At 42.5% G+C, this 22,832-nt stretch overlaps 1 protein-coding gene across 1 annotated transcript in view; it reads right to left on the bottom strand.

Moving 5' to 3' along the window:
- Window positions 1-5,739: 5,739 nt before the first annotated feature.
- BRF1 (BRF1 RNA polymerase III transcription initiation factor subunit) overlaps window positions 5,740-22,832 on the bottom strand; it is a 171,004-nt gene continuing 153,911 nt past the window's right edge. The window contains exons 16-18 of the mRNA XM_027716641.2: window positions 14,888-14,939; window positions 11,679-11,847; window positions 5,740-9,483 (exon numbers count right to left, since the gene is read on the bottom strand). Of these exons, the coding sequence (XP_027572442.1) occupies window positions 9,446-9,483; window positions 11,679-11,847; window positions 14,888-14,939 (259 nt within the window). The 3' untranslated portion in view covers window positions 5,740-9,445. The remainder of the gene's footprint in view (window positions 9,484-11,678; window positions 11,848-14,887; window positions 14,940-22,832) is intronic.

Here is a 22,832-nt window from a genome sequence, read left to right on the forward strand (position 1 = left end):
ATGATGTTCACTCCCACGGCTAATTAAAGATACTGAACACTTCAGCTCCCTGAACGTTTCTTGTACAAATACCGTAATTCCTAAATGCATCCATGTTTTTATGCAGACTGCTCCCAGACACTGCAACGTTGCTGATATCACACCGTTTTCAAGTTACAAAAAGGCAGATATAATTTTCATGTCCAACTCCAGTCCGCTTGGTTAGCTTTTGACACCTCAAATATTTATTACAGATGGTAGGGATTCCAGTGGGTAACTTTGCTTCCTCTAGAGGCATTTACCCTTCTGCTGGTACGTGAGGTGACCACAAGGCAGGACTTTCGCTCAGCCATAAGGGTGACTCTCTCTGGCACCAGACTGAGTCTTGCTGAGCACCAAGGGCTGCACCAGCCAAGGATGCAACCCAAAGTTTTCAGGAGCTGCCATCCAGAAGCAAAACCCACTCCTGTCCCTGAACTCTCCTCCAGAGTTGGTAGGGAAGTAGCTGTCACTCCTGCTTTCCAGTTAAACCAGACTGCCTGTGCCATGCTCCCAGCTCAGCCCTTTCTCACATGTTGCACCATCAGACAAAAGGACTCTTTTCCTCTTTATGGTTTCTTTTTTTGGCACTCCTGGATGCTGCTGAGGCTGCATTGTTGCTGCATTCTGCACTGATCTCACCGTATTTGTAAGGGTGCCTAACACACAGCAACTGGGAGCAGCACTTCCAGAAAACTATTTGTCAACATCCTTCTCTTTCAAAAATACCAGTGACTGCTACATTACAGAGAAGGGCAGACAACACAGATGCTAAATGTCTATGTGTAATTGCCAAAATCCCTTGGTGGTTCAAGATTCCCTCAGCTCCCACGTTCACTTCCTTAAGTGGCCCACATGAAACTGTACAAGAAATCGAGAATTATTTTGGTGAGATCATCAGGGACAGCAAAGCAGCCAGACTCAGAGCAAAGGCATGGGTTTTCGCCCATGCTGTTCCATGAGGAACAGCACTGCTCTTTCCAGGAAAAGGAGCTGTTGCCATTACATCCTACTCCTTTTGCCTGCAGAGTCACAGAGCTGTGCAGGATCTGTCTGTGACTAAGTTATAATCACTAACAGGAGGTGAACAAGTTTGGTGTCACGCCCATGCGAGCAGTTAATGGTGAAGAACAAGGGAAGTTGTGGGGAGCCATCTGAGATCATTTTACCACCCCTCCTTTGCAGCATTAGCAGACACAGAACCCATCTCAGGGGTGAAAAGAGGGGGAATTTCAGGTCACAGTTTAACAGACCAGGTCTCCTCCACTGTGTTTGTTGCTTGCTTCTCCACCACTGATGTGGGACATCCCCGGCTCTGATACCTGGAGCAACTGATATTTTCATGCTCCAAGTTTCACCATAATTCTCTGCCTGTGCTGCTTTCCCCCCCTTTTTGTCTCATTTAATGTCTCTTCCTCAGTAGTCATTGCTTACTCCAGCTGAGCACTGAGGACACTGCTTGGAAGGAAAGCTGCAATCCCCAACAAGGTCCTTGCAACTTATGGCAGTAGAGGGAGCAACTTAAAAACACACACAAACACCCCCCAGTCCAAACACCCCAAAAGCACTTTCTTGGATGGCAAGCCACCCTATGGCACAATCAACCTAAGATATACCCAAGAATTTAATGACAGCTAAGCCTGGCTGGGAAAGTAGGCTTGAAATGACACTGGAAGAGCCACAGCCTTCCTTCCAAATCTCAGCTAAATCCTATAGTGGCCGTGTCTTCATCCTGCCTACTGCTGATCTTCACCTGAGGTGTCACAGATGGCCTCCATTTCTTATCTCCTTCTGAGCTTCATACCTGCTGTGGTAAAGGTGGATTAACAGATGGGACTGATCCCTGGGTTGAACACAGCCCTTGGGACCCCCAAACTACCCCTCTGCAGAGTGATTAGTGCAACTGCTTCTCCCCACTCACAGGTGAGGTAGGCTGGGACAAATATAATCTCCTAATTGATGCATTATCATCTCTCACCTGAGGTATGGCTCCTTTCAATCAGTGTTACAGCCACAAACAGTGGCAATACCTGGGGTCTGTGCTGGGCAGCTTTGCAAGGGTTGGCACTACCCCTGCTGATAGAGACCTTTTGCTTACCAAGCGGCCAGGGGAGATCAGAAAGTCTACACTTGCACATGTGCCAAGAGCACTGGCCAAAAGTGTTTCAGATGGCATTTTATCAATGCAGTGCAGCCAGCAACTCCGAACCAACATAAATTATACAGGGAAGATGAACAAGATGAAAGATCCTTCATCTTACCGCAGGCAGAAAATACACTCAGGCTCTTCCTCGTGGTGCCCGACGGTCCAGAAAGAAAACACAATGATTCACATCGTGCTGATTTGCTGTTGGAGACCTCAGAGCTTACAGTAGGTCCTGCTGATTTAGTGCAGCATGCAGCAGTATCTAAAAATTTCCCAGTGGCCTCGTGTAAGAGTTTGCTTGAAAACAGTGACTAGTTTTGAAATTATTTGCTTTAGCTGTATTTCACCCTGTGCCAACCCATGAATCTTACCTGAATTGTGCTGGTGTGTGCTGGACTCTCCTTCGGTGAGCTCCCAGAATATGGGCAGGAATCAAAGCAGATACAAGAATTTATCCTGTTTCCCAGACACAATGCTGTGCTGAAGAACCATTATTCAATTACAACAGGTCCATGTCAGACCACCTAGAAAGTTCTGACAGCTGCAGCCATCCCCAAGCAGAGCTGAAGAGGAATGTACCATGTGCCACACGCTGCAGCTCTATCACCACTGAAGCTCCCTTGTCTCATTTATTTTAAAAGCAGCAGAATTGGTAACGCCTCTTTGCTGGTTCATTAGGCAAGGCAGTAAGTTGTGCTTGACAAATAGAGTAAGAAGCGGCTTTGGGTGACATACCACAGTGTTACAAACTGGTTTTATCCCAGAGCACTTCTACCCCTTCTTACACTACTGCTACCACTTCTAGAGACTGTTGTTAATGGCACAGATCCTTGACTGACACAAACCAGCAAAGCTCTTACTGCCTGATGAGACGTCACAGGAACTGCACCAACTCGCAGCCACTGTCAATATCTACCACAGATGTTCTCACATCACCTTCCTATTAGTTGTTTGTGTTTTTATGTGATCCCTGACTGCAAACAGACACCTGCTTAGGGTACAGGTCACATTCACTGCATTGGACTTTCATTCTAAAATGTTTGTTCCGAAGTCCTTATGGGCCCAAGGGCATTTAACAAAGACCAGGATTAGCACCTCTACAAGACGGCAGACTCAGGAAACCCTCACCCAAAAGGAGGACAGGGGCCAGAGAACCCCTGCCAGCCACCCCACCAGCTGTGTGTGCCATCCTCCAACACGTGCCCCTGCTCCACAGCAAGGTGGTACACGAGGCCAGCCCGGGCCGTGCGGGCAGCAGGGGAGCCCGTTCCCTGGCAGGGTTATAAAAAGTCAGAGCTGAGAAATGAGCACGTGGGTTTTTTTTTCTCCAAAATTCTCTTCAGGAATGAGCAGCTATGGGCGGGGGGCAGGAAGCATCTGCACAAAGTGAGAAACCCAGACCATGGGCAGGGAATGCTCTATCCACTAACCAGAGCTGGGGCAGCAGCATCTCAGGGCAGGGTTGGAAATCACACCTTGACCCGACAAAAGGAAAGGCATGTCAGAAACACCACCATGGCCAAAGACTTCAATTTTTAATGCAGCTGTGAGACCAGCTGTGTTTCCACAGATGCTAATATTATCCTTGGTCCATTCCTGTGCTCACTGCCTCTTGCACAGTCCAACACACATTACAAAGAATATTCCCTCATCTTTCTGGTTTTCTCAACACAGTTTGTTTTTCTCCTCAACACCAAACTACAGCCCTCAAACCCACTCTAATTAATTAATCTCATTTTTTTTTACTAAAGAGAAACAATGAAACTTCACCATCTCCTCTTTCTCACCTGGCTTGGTGTCCTACCCTCCAGTGGACTGCCCAGTCTACAAATGGTAAAGATTGTGCAGGATACACCATGAAACAGAAGGAGTCTGTAATTCTTATGTGGAAAATGGACAATGCTGCCTCACCTCTACTGCTGCCAAGATGCAGCTTTTGCCCCTCTTAGTCTCTGCACACAAATACCTTTTATTTTTCCCACAGAAGAGCACTGAAGAAAAATTACCTGGCAAGCACAGTGTTGGTGCTGTTTCTTTTCATTGCTTTGTTCAAATTCCTTCAATTTGCTGTATTTTCCTGCTTTTGAAGAATTGAGAAACTTTACTAAGAGCACTAAGAGCAGTGAGAAAGCATTCTTGTTGCAATTTGGCGACAGAAATGGATATACAGTGACTGCCACCCCAGTGCCCAGTACTGTGCCATTTACTGCCCTCTCACACAATAACAAATGTATGGTTTAGACTAGAAGTTGTTAAATCCTGTGCTCCTGGAGTCACATGGCAAGATGGGAATTTCATTTTGCATTTTTATGAACTGTGTGTGCCTCCCTCATTTCCATGAGAATGCACAAGAGGCCCCATAAGAAAAAAACAATTATGATGAAGGAACTCACCAAGTAAATTTGTTATGCTGTAAGTCATGAATTATCATCCAGGCTCCTTTCCTGTGTGCTTAACTCCTTTTACTAAACAACAACCACTCACCCAGGCCACTGCCAGGCCTTGGGGTGGGCATAAAAAGCACTGATTAATATCCTGCAACTCTTCTTACAGATGTGACGGGAGTATAAGGCTGTAACAGCCTTTTCTGCATTACAAAACATGAACCTAAGACCAAGTGTGCTATGATCTACTGGTGACAAATGAAGCTAATATAAAGCCTTGCCAAGATTTTGGCTTTATTAGCATTATTTAACTTCAGGGACCATTAAAGGAGCCGTATTTGATGAATGCAGCTGGGGGGACAGAATGGTTTTGGTATTAAAGCCTGGTGTGGTAGGGAAGAGAAAAACTACAGGACAAAGTCAAAAGCTGTGCAGCTTGGGAAGAGCAGAAAACACAAGGCCAAGGTGGTCAGTACTTTCTAACAGCTTAGATGTTACCAGTGAGAGGAGCATCAGTGATGGACATTGCTGGAGAAGTTTCCAATTCCCAGTGGAAAGGGTTGGAACAGCTGAAAAGAAGTTAAGATAAAAACATCCCAATGTCAATGAGGGCAAAAGTGTGCCTTGATAACGTTATGGGAACTGGATGACACATACTGCCTTATCAAAACTACTGTTAATCGTCCTACTATGTGCTAAAACTGCAGGAGACACTCCTTAGGATCCAATAGTATCTCCCCTTCTACAAAAAATCAGAAGGAGCAAACACCCATGTGCACAAAGGGCAGATGCGGATTTTGGTCTCCAAACTGTGGCTACCAGATGTTGATAAAATAACATGATTTTTAACTCAGCACACACCTTAGTTATGATACAACTTTCAGAAACAAGCACATGAACAGTTCCACTAAACACATACATCATATATTGTTCCCACAGTCAGTTAATTATACAGCTTAGTGGAATAACCTCATTAACGTTATGCACTTTATAGAAAGTATCTACATCTATCAGTGGAACAGTATCTTGTAAAAAACACTTGCCTGATTAGCTGTGTCTTCCTTTTTAGAGACAAAAGAAAGCTCTGAATGACAAATTTTGGGCACTATCAACCAATCATGCAGCAATAAAAACTGAACGTTCATAAGAATGAAGACAGAAAAATCAGAAATTAGCAGGAGAGCATCAAAATAGATGGGCTACGTAAGGGTTTTACTCTTTATTTACAGCAAATATATTACAGTAAAAAAAGGTTAACATGGCTCGTGTGGTTGTGTAAGGATGGTACATATGCTTACATCAAACAGGTTTCATTTCCTTGGCACTAACTGAACCAAATACAAGGATTCAACACAAAAATAAGAAACAGAACATTTATTAGGCAAACTGCGCTAACTGTACACATCTGCAGCTGGAGTTTCAATGCAATCCAAAAGAACACAAACAAGTCATGAGGATGGCAGGAACTTTTTTTGACAAACATGTTTAACCCTCAAGACAAGGCTGTCTGGCACCATTTAAAAGTTGCTCTACTGAACACAGTGATTTTAAAGAAATGTCACAGATGATTAAGACACTGAAAATGCACTCACCACAGTGAAGAAGCCCATTATTTTCCTTATTTCAGTTTTTACTCCCACAGTACAAGAGTGTTAAAAGGCTGCATGGCTGACAAGCGGGATGCAACAGCTGGAGGGTTTTGCCTGTCAAGCAAAGTGACTTGCAGCAAGAGACATGCTTTATGCAACAAACCTGATGATACACAGCTTGTGTGGGTTCAAATAAGATGATCTAAGAACAACAAATGCTGGAGCCTTATAAGCTCTTTACATTATAATCAGAATCCTGAGAAAAGCAGGGTCCAAATTACTCCAAGTGAATTCAGGCTTACTTATACACAACAAAATTGTCCAGATACATCAACAGTAGTAAACAGAGTTAATGCAGTGTTAATCTTTTTACATTTTAATGACTAGCTATAAAAACAGAAACTAGCATGTTCTAATCTGTTTACATTTCCTGAGCTTAGTTAAATCAAGAAGGAATGAACATTATAAAAATCCCGGTAAGTCACCAATAAATTAAAAATGTACATAACCACTATAGCTTAAGAAGCTCAGCGTGAAGTCTGCCTATCCAATATCCTTTCCTTAGGAATCCTGTACAGAAACCATGCCATTAACTTCACCAGCAATACTGAGATGCTATGGAATTGTAGGTCTTTTTTTTCCCCTGCTCTCCAAGCGCCCTTCTAGCAGACTACCTGATAGCCTTTCCTAATCAAATCATGCGAGAGCATTCAAAAACTGCAACCCTCTACTTGCAGTGCACAAAACAATGTTCTCAGAAACACAATGTACTACTGAAATTCAAATTTACCAGCAGCAGTTATTTGGGTGGACTCTCAGCTCTCAAATAACATCACTGCACTGGCAGCAGGTTTAGTATCCATTGGGGGAACAAACCAGAAGACCCTTAGCAACAAAGAAATCAGCTTAGCGGTTTCTTTAAGAGCCAACATCTTGCATTTGAGAAAAGCACTCGACCTACATGAGTCATACACATGTTTATTTATGCATGTTTATTTCCTGCATAGAGAATACTGTGTACCTTGGAATAAAACCCAAGCCTTGAGAATATACTGAGAGTATGGGTATTTGTAGCAGTGCTATGGCAGGTTAATTCAAATCCAAATGATCAAACTCAACGGTCTCAAAGAGCTGCAGAGCATGAACTTTGATAAAACAAACAACTTTTTAAAAAACTGTCTGCTTATAGCATGATTTTTATTTTATGGTGTAGATAAAAGAGAGGTAGAAAGGTTTATCTCCCCAATATCAGTTTCTGTGCAGTATTTATAAAGTATCAGAAAAAAATCTATAGCTTTTTGGTGAAAATGCCACCTTTTCTCCTTGGAATTACAAGAAATCTTTTCTTTCCACTGAAGTGCTGCAAATTAAGTTACTGGCATCTGGTTCAGAAGAGCTCTTCTTCCCATTAGCCTCACTACATCATTTTTGTTACCAAGCTCTGTTTTTAAGAAGTCATTGCAGAAATACTCACTCCCGTACAGGGCTCAAAAATTCCTCCCAGATACAGCTGACCCACCAAACTACATTTACCAGCCAAATAATACTAAGTCTGCTCCTAAGAAAAGCACTTGCTCTTGCTCGACTTACATGATCCATCTTAAGCATGCTACCAAGAGGGAGAGAAGTATGGAAGTATGGAAGGCTGTGTGGCCCTCCCCCTCTTTGGTGATGACCACAGGTATGAGCACCATCATCATGCTGTGTGGAAGTAGCTAGAGAGCTTCCTGAGGCAGCTTCTCTTCCTGCCACGATCCACTCTCCATAGCAGGAGGATGGATGGTGCTCTAGTGATGAGTGCTTCTCAAAAAGGGTAGGAAGGACGAGCTGACCAGGAGACACAGCTGAACAGAAACCATGCTGGTAAGATAAAAAACCATCTTTTCCTAGTGTAAGACAAGCCTGCAGCGCTGCAGTTTTCACGATTGTCACTAGATAAGGGAGAGAGAGGAAAACATCTCGGGCCCTGCAGCTGCAGTCATCAAGAGCGTGACCCACAGTGCACTGCATTTCCCACAGAGCCATGAGACTTGGACCCAGCAGTGCCAGGGGAAGGCAGGTCAGGGTGGGATCTGGCCATAGGGGCTCCACTCCCAATCCCTGCTCTCATGGCATTGTGAGAACTGATATATCTGTAAGAGAAGGCCCTGACTGCTGCCATTTCAGGGCACACAGGGCTGCAGCTCCAGCTTTATTCACATAGCAACGACTGTTCAAGGGTGGGATTTGAGCCATGAAAGTCAGACTGCTGCACGGTGACCTTTAATTTACCCACAGAATGTTAAGCAAATTACATTAAATTAAATTCAGTCAAAGCAGATGCTAGCTTATTTATTAAAAAGCTCAGCTTTCTCTTTCTTTCGACTGGTTTTAGACAGGCAGCTCTTGGGAGCAGACCTTCACTCTAACTCAGCCAGGCAAGAGCAGCTCCATAGAGATGGCCAGAGTGACTCTCCTACAGAAATACCATCCTCAAGAAGACCTGTCTGTCCCTAGGGATGCTCAGCAACAGCACATGAGCACAGCATCATCTCCTGCTTGCTCACTACACTTCTTGCCTCACCCAGGTCTTTTGCCTCCTTCCACATAAACTGCACTGGACTCGCAGTGGAAGATGATTCTTCTCTGCCAACATTGCCATCTATTGTCATATCTTTCAAGAAATCTATGAATTGATTAATATAAAGAAGCATTTACTCTCTTTCAGAGAAACCAATACTGCTCTGCAAATATATAACTTGTCATTAATTTTTTATAGGATTGGGTGAGGGAGCCATATACAGTAACAGGGTCACATCCACAATACAGGTTGGAAACATTTCTTTCTGTCAGTTGCAGCATTAGGAGACAAGTAATGCTACTGCACTCAAATAATCAACAGGCAGGTTTCTTGTTTTCACCTGTCCTCCTCTCTGTCCTTCAGTCTGCTCCCTTTGAGCAGCATGCCTAAAAGCAGCCACATACATAAGAGATGTGTTGCTTTCAGCCACACAGGCTTTACACACAGTCTGTTTAGTCTTTTTCCTTTTGTTCTCTGGAAACATTACTCTCATTAATTTTCATCCTCCAACTATGATCCACCAAAATAAAAATAAATTCAAGTACAAACCCAAACTGGTTATTGCTGGGTTATGGGTCAATGTAAACTGACCAGCCAACGCCAACCTTAAATTCGCGTTTACAAAAGTAAGGATTGTTCGATTACATTTGCTGACCACAGACAGCTTCTTTCACTATTCACACAGCTTGAAGAACCAAAGATTTGCTGAGAACAAGACACGGTCCATGTCCTTTAGAAGTAAATGGAGCTAGTAGCCATCATCCTCATCCATATCACAGCCATAATCTGAAACACACAAAGACAAAGGCATATAAACATGCAAATATTCCAGGCTGATAGAAGACACAATGGAAGTATTGCTTCTTTAAGGTTGTTTTCCTTCTTTGTAACTAGATGGTAAGTTTTATCTTAAGCAAGCATTTTAATATCAGCTATTTTCCTAGGGCTAAATAAAAAGTTCTTGCATGTACTTCTCTCAATGAAATAAAATTGTTTTAGCATCTATCAGTAAATATCTCTTCTCACGCATCACTGGACGCTCATTTAGGAATACTTGCCACATGGATATGTGAAATACTTGGTTTAATTGAGAGGCTGAAATGGTCAAGCCTGATTGTCACAAGTAACCTGGCACACAGTGGCTGATGAGCAGCAGCATACATTTACAAAGTAGGCACATTTTTCACTAGACATAGGCACCAAGGAAAAAGCCGGTTTGTTTATATTATTCATGGATTTATAAACTGAAACTGCAAGGGTTCAGAGATAGCTCAGAGTTCCCATCAACATCAAAGGAGTCCTGGAACGAATCCTGACCAATGCATCTGACTTGGATCTCCCGTATCTACTTAATTCTAGAGAAACAACTTAAAATTTTGCCCCGATTTTTTTATCCAGTTTTGTTTTCTTAAACAATGCTGAGTGCAAAGACTGTGCATTGTGTGTCAGAAGGCAGGTCTGTGTGTTTCTAATGCACTGGTTCTCTTCTGTGTGCCTCTGAATGCAGCAAACCAGGTATTTTCTGTTGTGTAGTCAAACCTATGGATAACTATTACATATGAGCACTGAGGAAAGTTAACCTTTACATTCCAAATTCAGTAGAGGGCAACATCTCATCCAAAGAGTCAAGCAGATGCTCGAAAGCAAAATTAAGTGTAATCTACAATAATTTGTGTAGAATGGGTGAAGTTCACCATCTGTATTTTGTGCTGTTATTCCAGGTAGACAGGTCTAAAATCCATGGAGAAAGCAGTTTGGAAAGAGTTACTTGTACTGACAAAGCTCTGCACACCTGCATTCAAATTCTGGGAATACTCCTTTCCTTTTTATTTTTATTTTTTAACTCTGATTTTTCAGCTGTTGTCCAGATCGGACAGGGAGTAGTGGAATGTTCTCAGAATGGTTTAAAAATAGTAACATTTACAAAGAAAAAAAGCTCAGTGACCTTTATTCTATTTTTGTGGGGGGTTTATTAATAAACATAGACTCACCCTCCCCCACATGGGTGCCTTTTCTTGGGAACATTATTCTAATAATAAATGCAGGCAACAAACTGTTTTTCCTACAGTTCAGCAATTATTTTCCAGTGGAGAAATCAATTTAAAAGCAACAGACACTTTTGTGAAGTGTATACATATTGTCCATGCAGCTGACTGAATAGTGCTGGGAAGATTTTTGCAGCAAATAACATTTCAGTAGGGAACTTATTCCCATCTTGAGTCTTCACAACCCATAATTAGCAGCTCTCATTTTAAAAATAATTTTGTATATTTTCAAAGCTTAACTTCTAAGGGGAAGCTTTTAATAAAGGATAAATATGGATGTGTCCAGCTAGGAAAAACCGCAGCAGAGAGGATACTGCCTTTTCCTGCCAGCAAAGAAATCTAATTAACTGAGAGGCTTTGCTGGGTAACCCAAAGAAATTAGCACACATCTGTGTACCATACAGCACACTGTGTGCTACCAATGCCATTCCTACACTTGGTGAACAACTACTTCCTCCTAACACTTTCCCAGAAATGGAGCGTGACGATTCGAGCTGGATTTGAGCTGGACAGACCTGTCCCCAAGGCTCATGGACAATCTGGACATCACTGCAGCCTCCACCGAGGAGGCAGCAGGAGCAGAGTGGCTCAGCTCGGGGGGCAACCAGCCCCAGACACTGCCAAAAGAAGGGTTACTGACCCCATAACTTCTCAGATCCACATTAATAAACCTAATTCTGAAAAACACATAACTTCAGTTTGCTCTTGAGAAGTCCTCTTAGCCTGGAGCTCAAGATGCAAAGTTTTCTCAGGAGTCTCTAAGGTCAGGTTTTGGACAAGGCTAATTTGGGGCTTTCCCACAGGAATGGGCAACGCTGAAAAGGCAGCAGAAGCCCTAGGGCAGGGACAATCAGGGGAACCCTGTCTGTCCTCAGCCCTGCAAGAACGAAGCCCACAGCACCAGGAGATGGTAACTTAGGCAGCAACCCAGCTCACCATTTCCTCCCATTAACTGCAAGGCGCTCATGCAGTGGTCATCATCTTCTTCTACCTCTTCCTCCTCCACCTCTTCATCAGGGTTGTAAGCTACTGGGCCACTCTCCACGAGCACAGCTGCTGGTTTTTCTACAGGAGGGGCTTCTGCCTGTGCATTTGGAAACGTCACCTGCAAAAAACAAGAGAAGGCAATAGAGCAGCTTCCAAATGACAGCAACGAGAGAGATGGAAGTCTTTGTCTAGTGCTAGAGGTTCAGCTGTTCTAATGAAAGTCTGAACAAAAGTCAGGCAAAACCATCTAGTTTTTACATAGTCCAGACCCAGGCAACTGAAATATCCAGCAACAGTAAAAGCAGAACAAGGATCCTCTTGCAACCACAAGGGAAGACAAAATTCGAGAGTGAAGGCTCCTCAGTAGAGCTCTGTGGGAAAACTTACAACCTCTTCCTCAGTGTGCTCAACTCACATCAGGCCTATTACACAATAACAATGTTATTGACAATTTAATGATAGCAAAAATGTACCCTTCAAATCAGAAAAAAACCAACATGTATTAGTTTTGACAGCTCTGGTTGGATTTATTTGGCGGCGCAATGAGCTGTGGAACAAATAGCACACTGTAGACAGCACTTAATGTGATGGCAGAGCACTCGGTTGATAATACAGGCTGGCACCTGTAACATTACCTATCAAATTCATCAGAATAATGATCTCCAAACAATAAGTTGGGAATCGATCATTGACGGGACCTGCTCTGTACGTGCACTGACCCAGCTGCTCCAAGGTGAGGCAGGACACAGCACAGAGGGAGAGAAAGGGTAACACCACAAGGGGATAGAGGTGAATTTGGAGAAGGTAATATTGTCTTTGGTTCACTAAGGAGAGATCTGGGAATGGGGCAGGAACCAGCAACATGGTCTGCCCCAGCACAGCCCAGGCTCTGGTCTTTCTGGAGCTCTCACTTTCATGGTGTGCTCAGTCTAGGGCTCCACCTCCTTCTCTCATCCAGGGAAGAAACATCAGAGGAGCTTTATCTCCATCAGCTCTGTAACAGGGCACTTTTCACCTCCATTCTGTACTTGGACTATTTGGGGTTTGTACATTAGAGCCTGTGGCAAAAAAACCCAGTCCATTAGTGGCAACTTGAAGAATATTAAAGATTAACCATTAATGCTGCTTTGTGACATTAAGAATTTTGAAAAAGGAATATTGAGAGTACCTGTCACTAGTCAGCAGTTACCAGCACTGAGAGTCATCTCCCCTACTAGGAAAGACAGGAAAGACTGGGACCACTTCCTTGGGAAGGACAGTGGTGAGGTGCTTCTAAAAATGAATGGTCCAAAGGAGACCAGAAAACCCCAACTTCTCTGGTCCCAACCACAAGAAAAGTCGTACAGTGCTTTAGGTTTTAAATTACAGTGCACAACTATGTACCGTTGCATCTTCTTCAGTTCCACTGGCAGCAAGCTCTGATTCAGTGCTGTAATTTATTTTTATTTATTTATTTATAAATGTATTTACTTGGGATGCAGTAACTCCCAGAATCCCTGTAACTCCAGGCACTTTAGAGATACACCATAAGAGAAAATCCCTGTACCAGAAAGTTGATAGTCTAATTATTCAAACATCAAAGCTGTTCTGAACTTGTCATATACCATGACAGTCGACCTAAAGAATCTGCCTGAGTTTTTCAAAGTCACCTAAGGGTTTGCTCCAATAGCTCATTAATAGGGTAAAAGACACCCATTAATTTTAATAGAAAATCAAGTATTTAGATATTCGGATCAGTCGAAGACAGGTTTTCATGATTTTTTAATGCACAAATTAATCATATTATTTATAGGAACTTCCCTCCAGTTTATATTTCCTACCACTGCCTTTGCCTCTAGAGTGATCCAATTGAGTCCACCTCGGTATAAGCAGAAATAGACACAACAGTTTGAGACCAATCAGCATCATAATATACATGAATTTATATGCTTAAAAGTATCCATCTGCTCTGAAAAAGTGGGTGAATATAAAGGAGATACAATTGAGTCATTATTTTTAAAAATTGCACCATGCTAATTAAAATGTGACCTTCTTCTAATTATCATGTCCACTTCCAGACTGCTGTACTTCTAAAAATGTGCAGAGTTTTCTAATGAGCATAGAATAAGAAGTGAAAATGTATTTCCCTAGGCAGGATATCAAACTGTTTCTGAAAATCAATGGGTTTCAGTCATTTTAAAAATAAGGCAGTCAAACAACACCTTTAAATAGAACTTCCTGAATTCACTTCCAGACATCCTGGACTGGAGTTTGGCACTTAGCTTTAAGTATGGGTGGGCAATTGTTAAAGATGTTAAACAACCCAAGGGAACTGGTTCACTTTCAGAAAGGTGTCAGTATCACATGTTCAGGGGGGAAAAGAAGAGGGACAAATATACTTTTGGTATACTGAATGTTTAGGCATGCAATAGACAGTTTACTGTACACAAAATGCCTATGAATACTCTGTACAGGGTGAAAATAATAATGAAAGAAAGCAGCTATTGTTGTTATCTGGTGTCACCATCCGATAATAATCACAATCCCTTCAGGAGAAAATGCAGGTACACAAAGTCACCTAAGGAGGGCTTCTGGGGGTGGATGGATTAGTTAGTAGTTACTAGTACAGACTTTCCTGCAGCACTGTTACATTTTCAAACCAGACAAACCAACAAACAAACAAAGCAAAGAGTAAGTCATGCTGTAAAGGGTAAGTTGTCTTTTCTCACTAGTCTCCCACAGAAGCCCAGCCCTCCCCTGGGGTCAGGTCTGGCTGCACAAAAGTGGCATTTTGTGCCATCCTCCTTCTCTGTGGGGACACTCCAAGTGCTGAGAAACAGACACAAGCTCTGCCCTCTCCTACTCCTCCTGCCTATTTATTTGATATGGACCTTTTTAGATTCTTGCAGGGAGTCTTCTCTTTCTTTTTCTGTCTAACTGAGCATTATGAGGCTGTGCTAACGCTACTGATGGATAAATAAGAGCAAAATCTGGGTTAGAAAACAGGCAACCTCAGCTTCACAGTGTTCACAATAACCAGCTCCTGGTCTGATCAGAGAGACAAGACTCTCAATTCTTTTACCCATATCTACCACATAACCAGAGCCAGGCTGAGAACGGCTTACAGGAATTTCCAAACTCAACCTGTTGCACTGGGAGAAGTGCTGGACTTTACATACCTCTTCAGTGGCAGCCTTTTTAGCAAGCTGGGTTGAAATCAAGGGTCTTAATCTGAAAAGAAGGAAAGAAAAAAACAGCGAACATCAGAAAAGCTGCACCATGCCCAAGAGTTTGACACAGAGTATTCACTCTCCAAACAGTGAAAGCACTTTGCTAGTGTTATGTTGCACAATTACTTTTTTAATGATTTAAGATAAAGAGCAGAGAGCCTCAGACTCCACAATAATTAATACACACATTCCCTTGGCAGTGTCTGCCCCAGTTCAAGATAATAAGAAAAGATGCCAGTCAACAAGCACAGCAGCAAAACCTCATCTCAAACCGCAGCCCCAGCCTATCTCCAAGGTCTTTGAAATAGATGGGTTTGTCACTTATTACAAAAGTCAAAAGAAAACTGATTTTTTTGGAAGAATGCAGACGTGGCAAAACTGAGCCACACTGATTGCCTAGCACTGCTCTGAAACTGCTTCCTTGTATCTGATGATACAGAGGGGACACCAGTAAGATTATATATGGAGGGTATCGTAATCACCACAGGTGAAATTTTAACCTCCAGCTACAGAAATCATCAAAACCAAGGGGACCCTGCATACCTTGAATGGAAAACAACAGAAATTGAATATAAACATTTTTTAAAATTCTGCATCGGATATGAAAAAGACCTGCATATCTGGGGAGAAAAGATGGATCAGTGTTCCTTTACAGCTAAGTGTTAAATATTATTACTTCTGAAAAACATTTCATAGTCTGTTGTCTCCTTACTGCCATGAAGGCTGTTCTCAATCCATCATTTATTGTTACTTTCTGGTCTCTCCTCCTCATCTAGATGTATCTAGTCACGAAGAGGATGACTTGCTTTCTACTGAAACACTGCTCAGACAGCTCCTCAAGCACATCTTTTAACTAAGTCTAGGCAAACAACTTAATGAATACCAATTTATGTCTCCAGAGATACAGTCTTTTATGATAAGCAGTACTTTCCTCCCATTTTTCTCTTAGTCATTCCTCCTTGTTAACACACAGAAACCAGTTGTTTTCCTACTTATTTATTTATTTTCAAATAATCAGCAGGAGGAAACAAAACCCCAGAGAATGAGCAAGGGAGACTCAGATCATTATCTCTGATGGAGAAGACACAAGATATTGGCTAAGCTCCAAAAAGGTTCAGAAACTGGTCATCTCTGAAACACTCTGCAGGACCAAAAAGGCATTTCAGCAACTCAACCAGTTCAAGGTGCCAAAGGAACGTTTCAGAAGCTGTGCCACTGAAGAATCCAGAACACATTATTCTGTTACAGATACTTCTTGTCATATTTCATAATGGTCAAAGATGTCAAGAAAAAGACGCTCTTGACCCACATAAATATCTATTAAAAATCCTAGTGGACTTCTGAGCTTAGAGAGAATGTTTTTGAGGGCATGGATGCACTCCTCCCTACTTGCCTGGTTTCTCTTTCCTTTATCTAACCTGAACTGTAGAGTATTCACCTTTAAAGGGCATCTAGTCCAACCCTCTGCAATGAGCAGGGACATTTTCAAATAGATCAGGTTGCTTAGAGTTGCATCTAATCTGGCCTTGAGTGTTTCCAGGGATGGGGCATCCACCACCTCTCTGGGTAACCTGTGCCAGTGTTTCACCACTCTCATCATAAAAAAATTTCTTCCTTAATTCCAGAAATCTGAGACTACCTAACTACTTCCAATCACTGTTTTCCAAAAATCACCCTGTTTAGATGCTTACAAATATATGGATGCAGCAAAGACAAAAGGTTACACAGCTGAAGGATTTTAATTACCAAACAGGTTGTATTTCATTGACATGACTGAAAAAAATCCAACAAGGGGTAAGAAATGAAGGACTTTTATTTTAAACCAGTAGTTGTGATTATTGCAATTAACATTGTACCAAAGATAGCACCTATTCTCTCCTGCTACCCAAAGACATCAGACCTCCCTGGAGCACCCTGAAAATATTTCCTCCCCCCAATTAAAATCAAGCTGTTGAGTAAGACTCACAAAGTAATCAGAAACTGCTGACGTTTCTTTTAGAGCAAATTATACATGTGCTCACACAGTGAAGAAAACAATCACAGCTATAGGAAGCAAAGAGTAAACATTCCAGTTTCATTTTAATTAAAATGGTCCCCTAATGAAAATAAAAAGATTCACGCTTATGAAAAGCCTATTTGCAAAAACTTTAGTGCTAAATCCAAGAGCCCTTCTGCACTCTCACACCCAAAGTGAAATTAAAGCCGTATTTCTGTTCCATGAGAGCTGCTCACAACCTGTACATCTTCACTTCATTAGTACAAACACAGCACTGCTGTCTGATTTGAGCAATACAGTTTCTCTCTCAGTGTAGTACAAAATGCATCCCAAAGCAGAGGGGTGGATCCTGCCACGGATGGTTGGCACCTCCTGCAGTGCAGATCTAGAGGGGTCACTCCCCACCTGGGTGGAACAGCCCAGCTCACTGCACCTCCATACTACCTGCTGCCTACAAACACTAGCCATGGCAACTGGGAAAAGGTAAAACCGTATCAGAGACAAAACCTTATTTCCCCACTGAAAAAATGGCTTTGATTCCAATTATAGTTACAAAAGTTCTAAATATATAACTCCCTTGGCTCCCCTTACGTCTGTGGAGAGCCCTACTATTATTGTACAAAACTATTTAGAAAGGTTTTATACTTGGGGTGTTGTTTTGTTTCTTAAAAGCCTTGATGTCCTGACCTCCTTAAACCAGAGCAGCTGCTGCCACACCAGCCATATGGAGCAATAAATTACTGGCTGCCATGGCTACAGATATGGACTCCTCCTGCTGTCTGGCTGCACCTCAGAGAGTGGAAAAACGTGTCCTCGTGGAAGAGCATGACTGATTTTGAGGCTGGGATAGACTTGCGTATTAATTATCAAATAAATACCTTGAAAATCAAGCAACTGAAGTATCTTATCCAACTCCTACTGTGCACAACCCAAGCTCATGTCTAAAAGGCTACAAAGGAACACACACGCACAAGAAAGATACTTCCACTGAAGTCCAGACTGAATTAAGGGTTCCCAAGTTCCATAAATAATAATATCTTACACTAAGATACAATTCCATGTATGCTGAAATGACAACAGCATCTATTTAAAATGTAAAGTTGTGACTGGGAAGTAATGGGGCTCCTGGTGTTCCCAAGTGTGTCAGTCATTGTTCACTATTTATGATGATTTCTAGTTTGGGCCACTTTGCTTATGAACTTTGCAAATTAATACAGTACCTTGTGGGAGGGAGCAAGAGAACAAGCAACTTTCTGAACAGCAATGTGATTCATAAAAGGGGGATAAAAAAGATTTCACACAGCCCCAAGTGTTATATCCACACTTCAAACTACTTCAAAAATTATGCAGATCTACTAATGCTCATGTCAGCCAACACACATAACACTGGAAGCAGATTATCTTGACATGTTTGTGACAAAAACTAATGGCACGGTACAAGGCATCGGAGGCTGCTCCCCGCCGAATCTGCTCTGCTCTCAGCCGAGATGTGCACGATAACACTTGGATTTGTCCTCCAGCTTAACAATTTAAAAGAAGATTCAATGTAATAGCTCCTGACAGGGCTGGAGATCACACAGACTGAACTTTCAAAGTGAGCAAATTCTCAGAAAAACAAGCTGGCTGTGACAAACAACTGCTTTTATTTTGCTTATTATTTAATAACAAAAGATTACACAGCATAGTACATAAAGGAGAAAGAGTACTGCGAGGTAATAAACCCACCTCACTTGCATCAGGCTGTTCGCCCACAAAAAAGTTTGACAATACCATAACAATCTCCTCAGTGCAATCCTGCAAGTAATTTGGAAACTCAACCACAGATCTGTTTCTTACTGAATTTTAATTTAATCCATCCAAGTAGGGAACATCTTATTGCTGCTTACCGCCCATACTAATTTTATACACGGATGGTCCCAGAATACACGATGGAAAGCAGAGATAGAATAGAGCCCAGAGCCACAAGCCTGCAGTGTAATTATGCAGGTCATCCAAGACAACTGCCCATGAAACCTATATATCCACACACAGGCCTTTCATGTGCACAAGAGAAAAAGCCATTCAGAAATGACTCGGCAAGAGACCAGTCAGGTTCTCGACCACGGCCGAGATCCTCCTCCCACCTGAGGCCAGATGGTTCTGCCTCAGGAGGTCAGTTTACCAGACATCTGTGTGAGAAGGAAATTAATATAAATGTTTACCCAGGCTAAGAGTGCCCTTTAATTAGGTACCGTCATTGTTATCCTTACCGGAAAGCTGAGAATTACCTCTGTGCAAGGATTTAATGCTCTTCTTGGAAACGCAACAGCAACAGGAGATACCGACCCACTCTTCTGCCAATAGGTCAGGACAAAGGGGTGACCCTCCTGGACTTGGACCACTGCTCTTCTTCAGAGGGCAAAACAGAGACTGCAATGATGACCACAACTCTGGAGCACTTCAAGGTTTGCACATCCAGCTGTGGATCCCACTGTTTTCTACATCTGCTTCCGGCTGAGGGCCAGGTGCTCACAAGAGCCATTCCCTCTGCTCAAGAGGAAGCGGAGGCACATGGCCAAGGCCATGGCTGTGACACCCATGAACAGCTGCATGACACTAAGAGGACAGGGGGTGGTGGGTAAGAGTGCACTGTGCCACCTCGGATTTCCAAATGTGACTTCACGCTCTGCACAATGACAAAACATCTCTGATGCCCACAGCGTGTGCCTGAATGTGAGGCAAGCAGGTAATTTTGGCTTTCTAAAGACCAGCCTGACCAGACCTTCACCCAGCCCAGCTCACCAGCACTGTAAAAGCCCCAAGGAATTTCCCTGAACCCCTCCCCCAAATGACAGGATTGCAGAGACCACAACCAACGGCCATAAAAAGACTCCAGATGAAGGGCACGTCCAGACTGCAATGAGCTCAGCTCACACACAGCAACCTCCCTTTGGAAATGGCTCACCCCAGTGCTGCCAGCTGTACAGATGTGTCTGGTGGAACAGCAGGCAGGGTCTGAACCCTTCTGGATTCTAACAGGCAGTTAAGCCAGTTACTGCTAACTCTGCTCCAACATGCCTGAATGAACTCCACCAAGTGTCAGTGCCTTCCTCCTGTTTTCAAGCAAGCAACACTACGGAAAGAGTCATTTCAAGTAGGAGAAGAGCAAAGCCGAAGTGACAACAAAAACTAGAGTGAAATGAGAAATTGTTCCCACTTCTGATTCTCATTCAGTCCTCTTTCATGCTGGATCAGAGGAGCTCTGCTTTCATCAGTGCAGCATCAGACAACGCAGTACTGAGAACATCTTCAGTGCTAATGAGATCAGCCCCTTCCAGCAAACGCCTGGGCCTAAGCACTGAGGGACCAAAACCTGCAGGAGGAAACTGGCAAAAAGTAAGAATCTCTACCATTCACTGCAGGACATATTTACCAGTGAAGAACTAAGCACCTACGTCAGCCACCAACAGGCTTTAGAAAAGCAGGAACTTTGCTAATGTATCATGAGCTAAACACCTATTTCAGGCTTTTCAGAGAGGGGCAGAGGCCGTGACATCTGTCTTCAATAACCCAACTCAGAGCAGGCAATATTTTTCTGCATAGCTGCAGCACTTGACTTGGTCCTCAATTAGATGCTGTAAAATAGCAGCTTGCTGTTCTTCCCACTGACTAAACCGACGGATTTTCAACAGCAAAAATTAAAAGAATGACATCTAAGGCGACCTTATTGGGACCAAATAAAATTATGCTCCTGCAGCAGATCCCAAACAATCTCTGCACATATCTGCTTCTAAAGGAAATTGCTGCAGACCATGGGAAATTACAATTGCTCCAGGACAAGAAAAGCTGACTGATCTAATATTTCTGGTTGACACACCTTTTTCCTGGGTTTGTCAATAAAGATACTGATGAGCTCATCTCTCCACAGGTCAGGAAAGTATTAGCTGAATAGATGCTGTTCCTTTCACCATGGAAATTTTTCCAGATGAAATGATGGCAGCAAGGCAAATCTGCACCTTGCTGAGAAAAGCTACTTAAAATAAGGAAGCTATGAAGCATTTTAATGAAGGTAAATGAGTAATCATAATGGTCTCAGTTAAGCAAGTCTAATGGCAGTGTCACTTTTAAAACATGGGCGTGAGATAACTCATGTGGTGACAATCCATATGTCCTCACTATCCTGTAGTGCCGTCTTTCAAATGGTAACAGTGCACAATGCATCTGTTACAGCAGAAAGAACCATTATTAGCAGATAAGGCAAATATAAATAATTTTAAGATCGTGCTTGAAACTATAGTAACAGAAATGAAAGTTTAAAAGTTAAATGAACACATTATCATCTCAACAGAAGGATTATGCTATTGAAAAGTTCTCAGCAGTAGCACTGCTGTTTTTTTCTGGTGCAAATGCATTTTTCTAGACTCAAGCAAGGGGGATTAGAGATACTTGGTTTTGGACAAGTGTTTTGATCTCAACCTCATGAAAACTTCAAATGAGGTAAAAGATAAAAAGAAAAACACCTTAGTAACCTGTAGTCTCTGAGAACAATTCACTGAGGTTGTTGTACCCAAAGGTGATACTAGATCGATCGTTAGATCTTCCCTGTTGACATTAAAAGGACAAAAAACATGACAGGCAAAATACTAACTCACCTCTTCCACCACTCTGCAACAGCAAACACCATCGTGCAAAATCAGTTTCTCTCATCCGATTATGCAGCCAAAACTAGTATTTCAAAATTCAGGTAACTGTAGATTCATACAGATAATCCATCAAGGAATAAAGATGGATGACTGATTTTTGTTCCCCTTGTGTCTGGTCTACTATACATTAAAGAGCAATTTCACTGGCAGCCATCTGGAAATCAATGTATTCTAAGCTTTATTTTATGATTACCAACATTCCCCTTCGTAACTCATTTCTAATTACAAGCAATAAATCATTCCTTCTCGCTTGTAATTTATAACAGCCAATTATGGCAAACCTCTTATTTAAATAGCAAATCTTGCTTTAAAACATCACATATTTTGAGGTATGCACAGAACATCTAATCAAGCAGCTGAATGGTAGAAAGATGATTTAACGTGGGTTTTGCAGCCACTGAGAAGACACACAAGGAAAAATCTGCTCTCCCCTGTGCCCTGTGTACACTAGGACTTTTCAAAACTGAAAGCACAGGTCTCATCTGTCTGACTTAATGCAGAAGAGATTTACATGTAGTGATACGTGAGCCAGGACACAACTCAGGGAAGTCTGGTGTCAAGGATTCCCTGTACTGTGTCAGGAAATGAATAAAGAGGCTGCAGCAGGAGAAGAAGCTGTAGGTTGGTTAAGTAAGAACTTCTGGATGATGTCTGGTTTAATTTTGAGAACTAACAGTGAAAGAACACAGCTCTAAATTTAATATTTAAAAAAACAACTCAAGCAGCTTTTCCCATGCCTGGATTTGTGTTTGAGAAACGGGTTGGCCTCCTCCTCCCAAGCCAAAGGACTCCCCCATGTGCCACCCAGGCACTCGCCACCATGGCTACTCCCTGTTGCACAGGTTTTGCAGGTGTTAGCATGGAGCATGAGCATGGCACTCTCTTGGATCACTCCTCCCCACCCCTCCCAGCCAGGAGAGGATCAGGCAGAACAAAGCAGTTGAAACGGTCTGCAGAGAAAAGGTGCCACCAAATAAATCCAGATTATTCCTTCAGGGAGAGGCCTTTAATGGTGGTTTGCTATGGCAACTCTTACCAACAGAACAACAGCAAAAAGATGTAGTGAGGGATCTCAGACTAGACCAAACAGGGTCAGTTCAAAAGCACAGGCAAGGACACGGAGAAGTTTTTACTTATATTTGTTCTTCAGTGTAGGTCTGAGTAACAGGCATGTGAGTGCAAACACAACAGAGAGGCTTCTTATAAATAGCTCTGT

The sequence above is a fragment of the Pipra filicauda genome, unplaced genomic scaffold (genome assembly GCF_003945595.2).
Source record: "Pipra filicauda isolate LSUMZ 115617 unplaced genomic scaffold, ASM394559v2 scaffold151_size3305965_pilon, whole genome shotgun sequence".
Lineage (NCBI taxonomy): Eukaryota > Metazoa > Chordata > Aves > Passeriformes > Pipridae > Pipra > Pipra filicauda.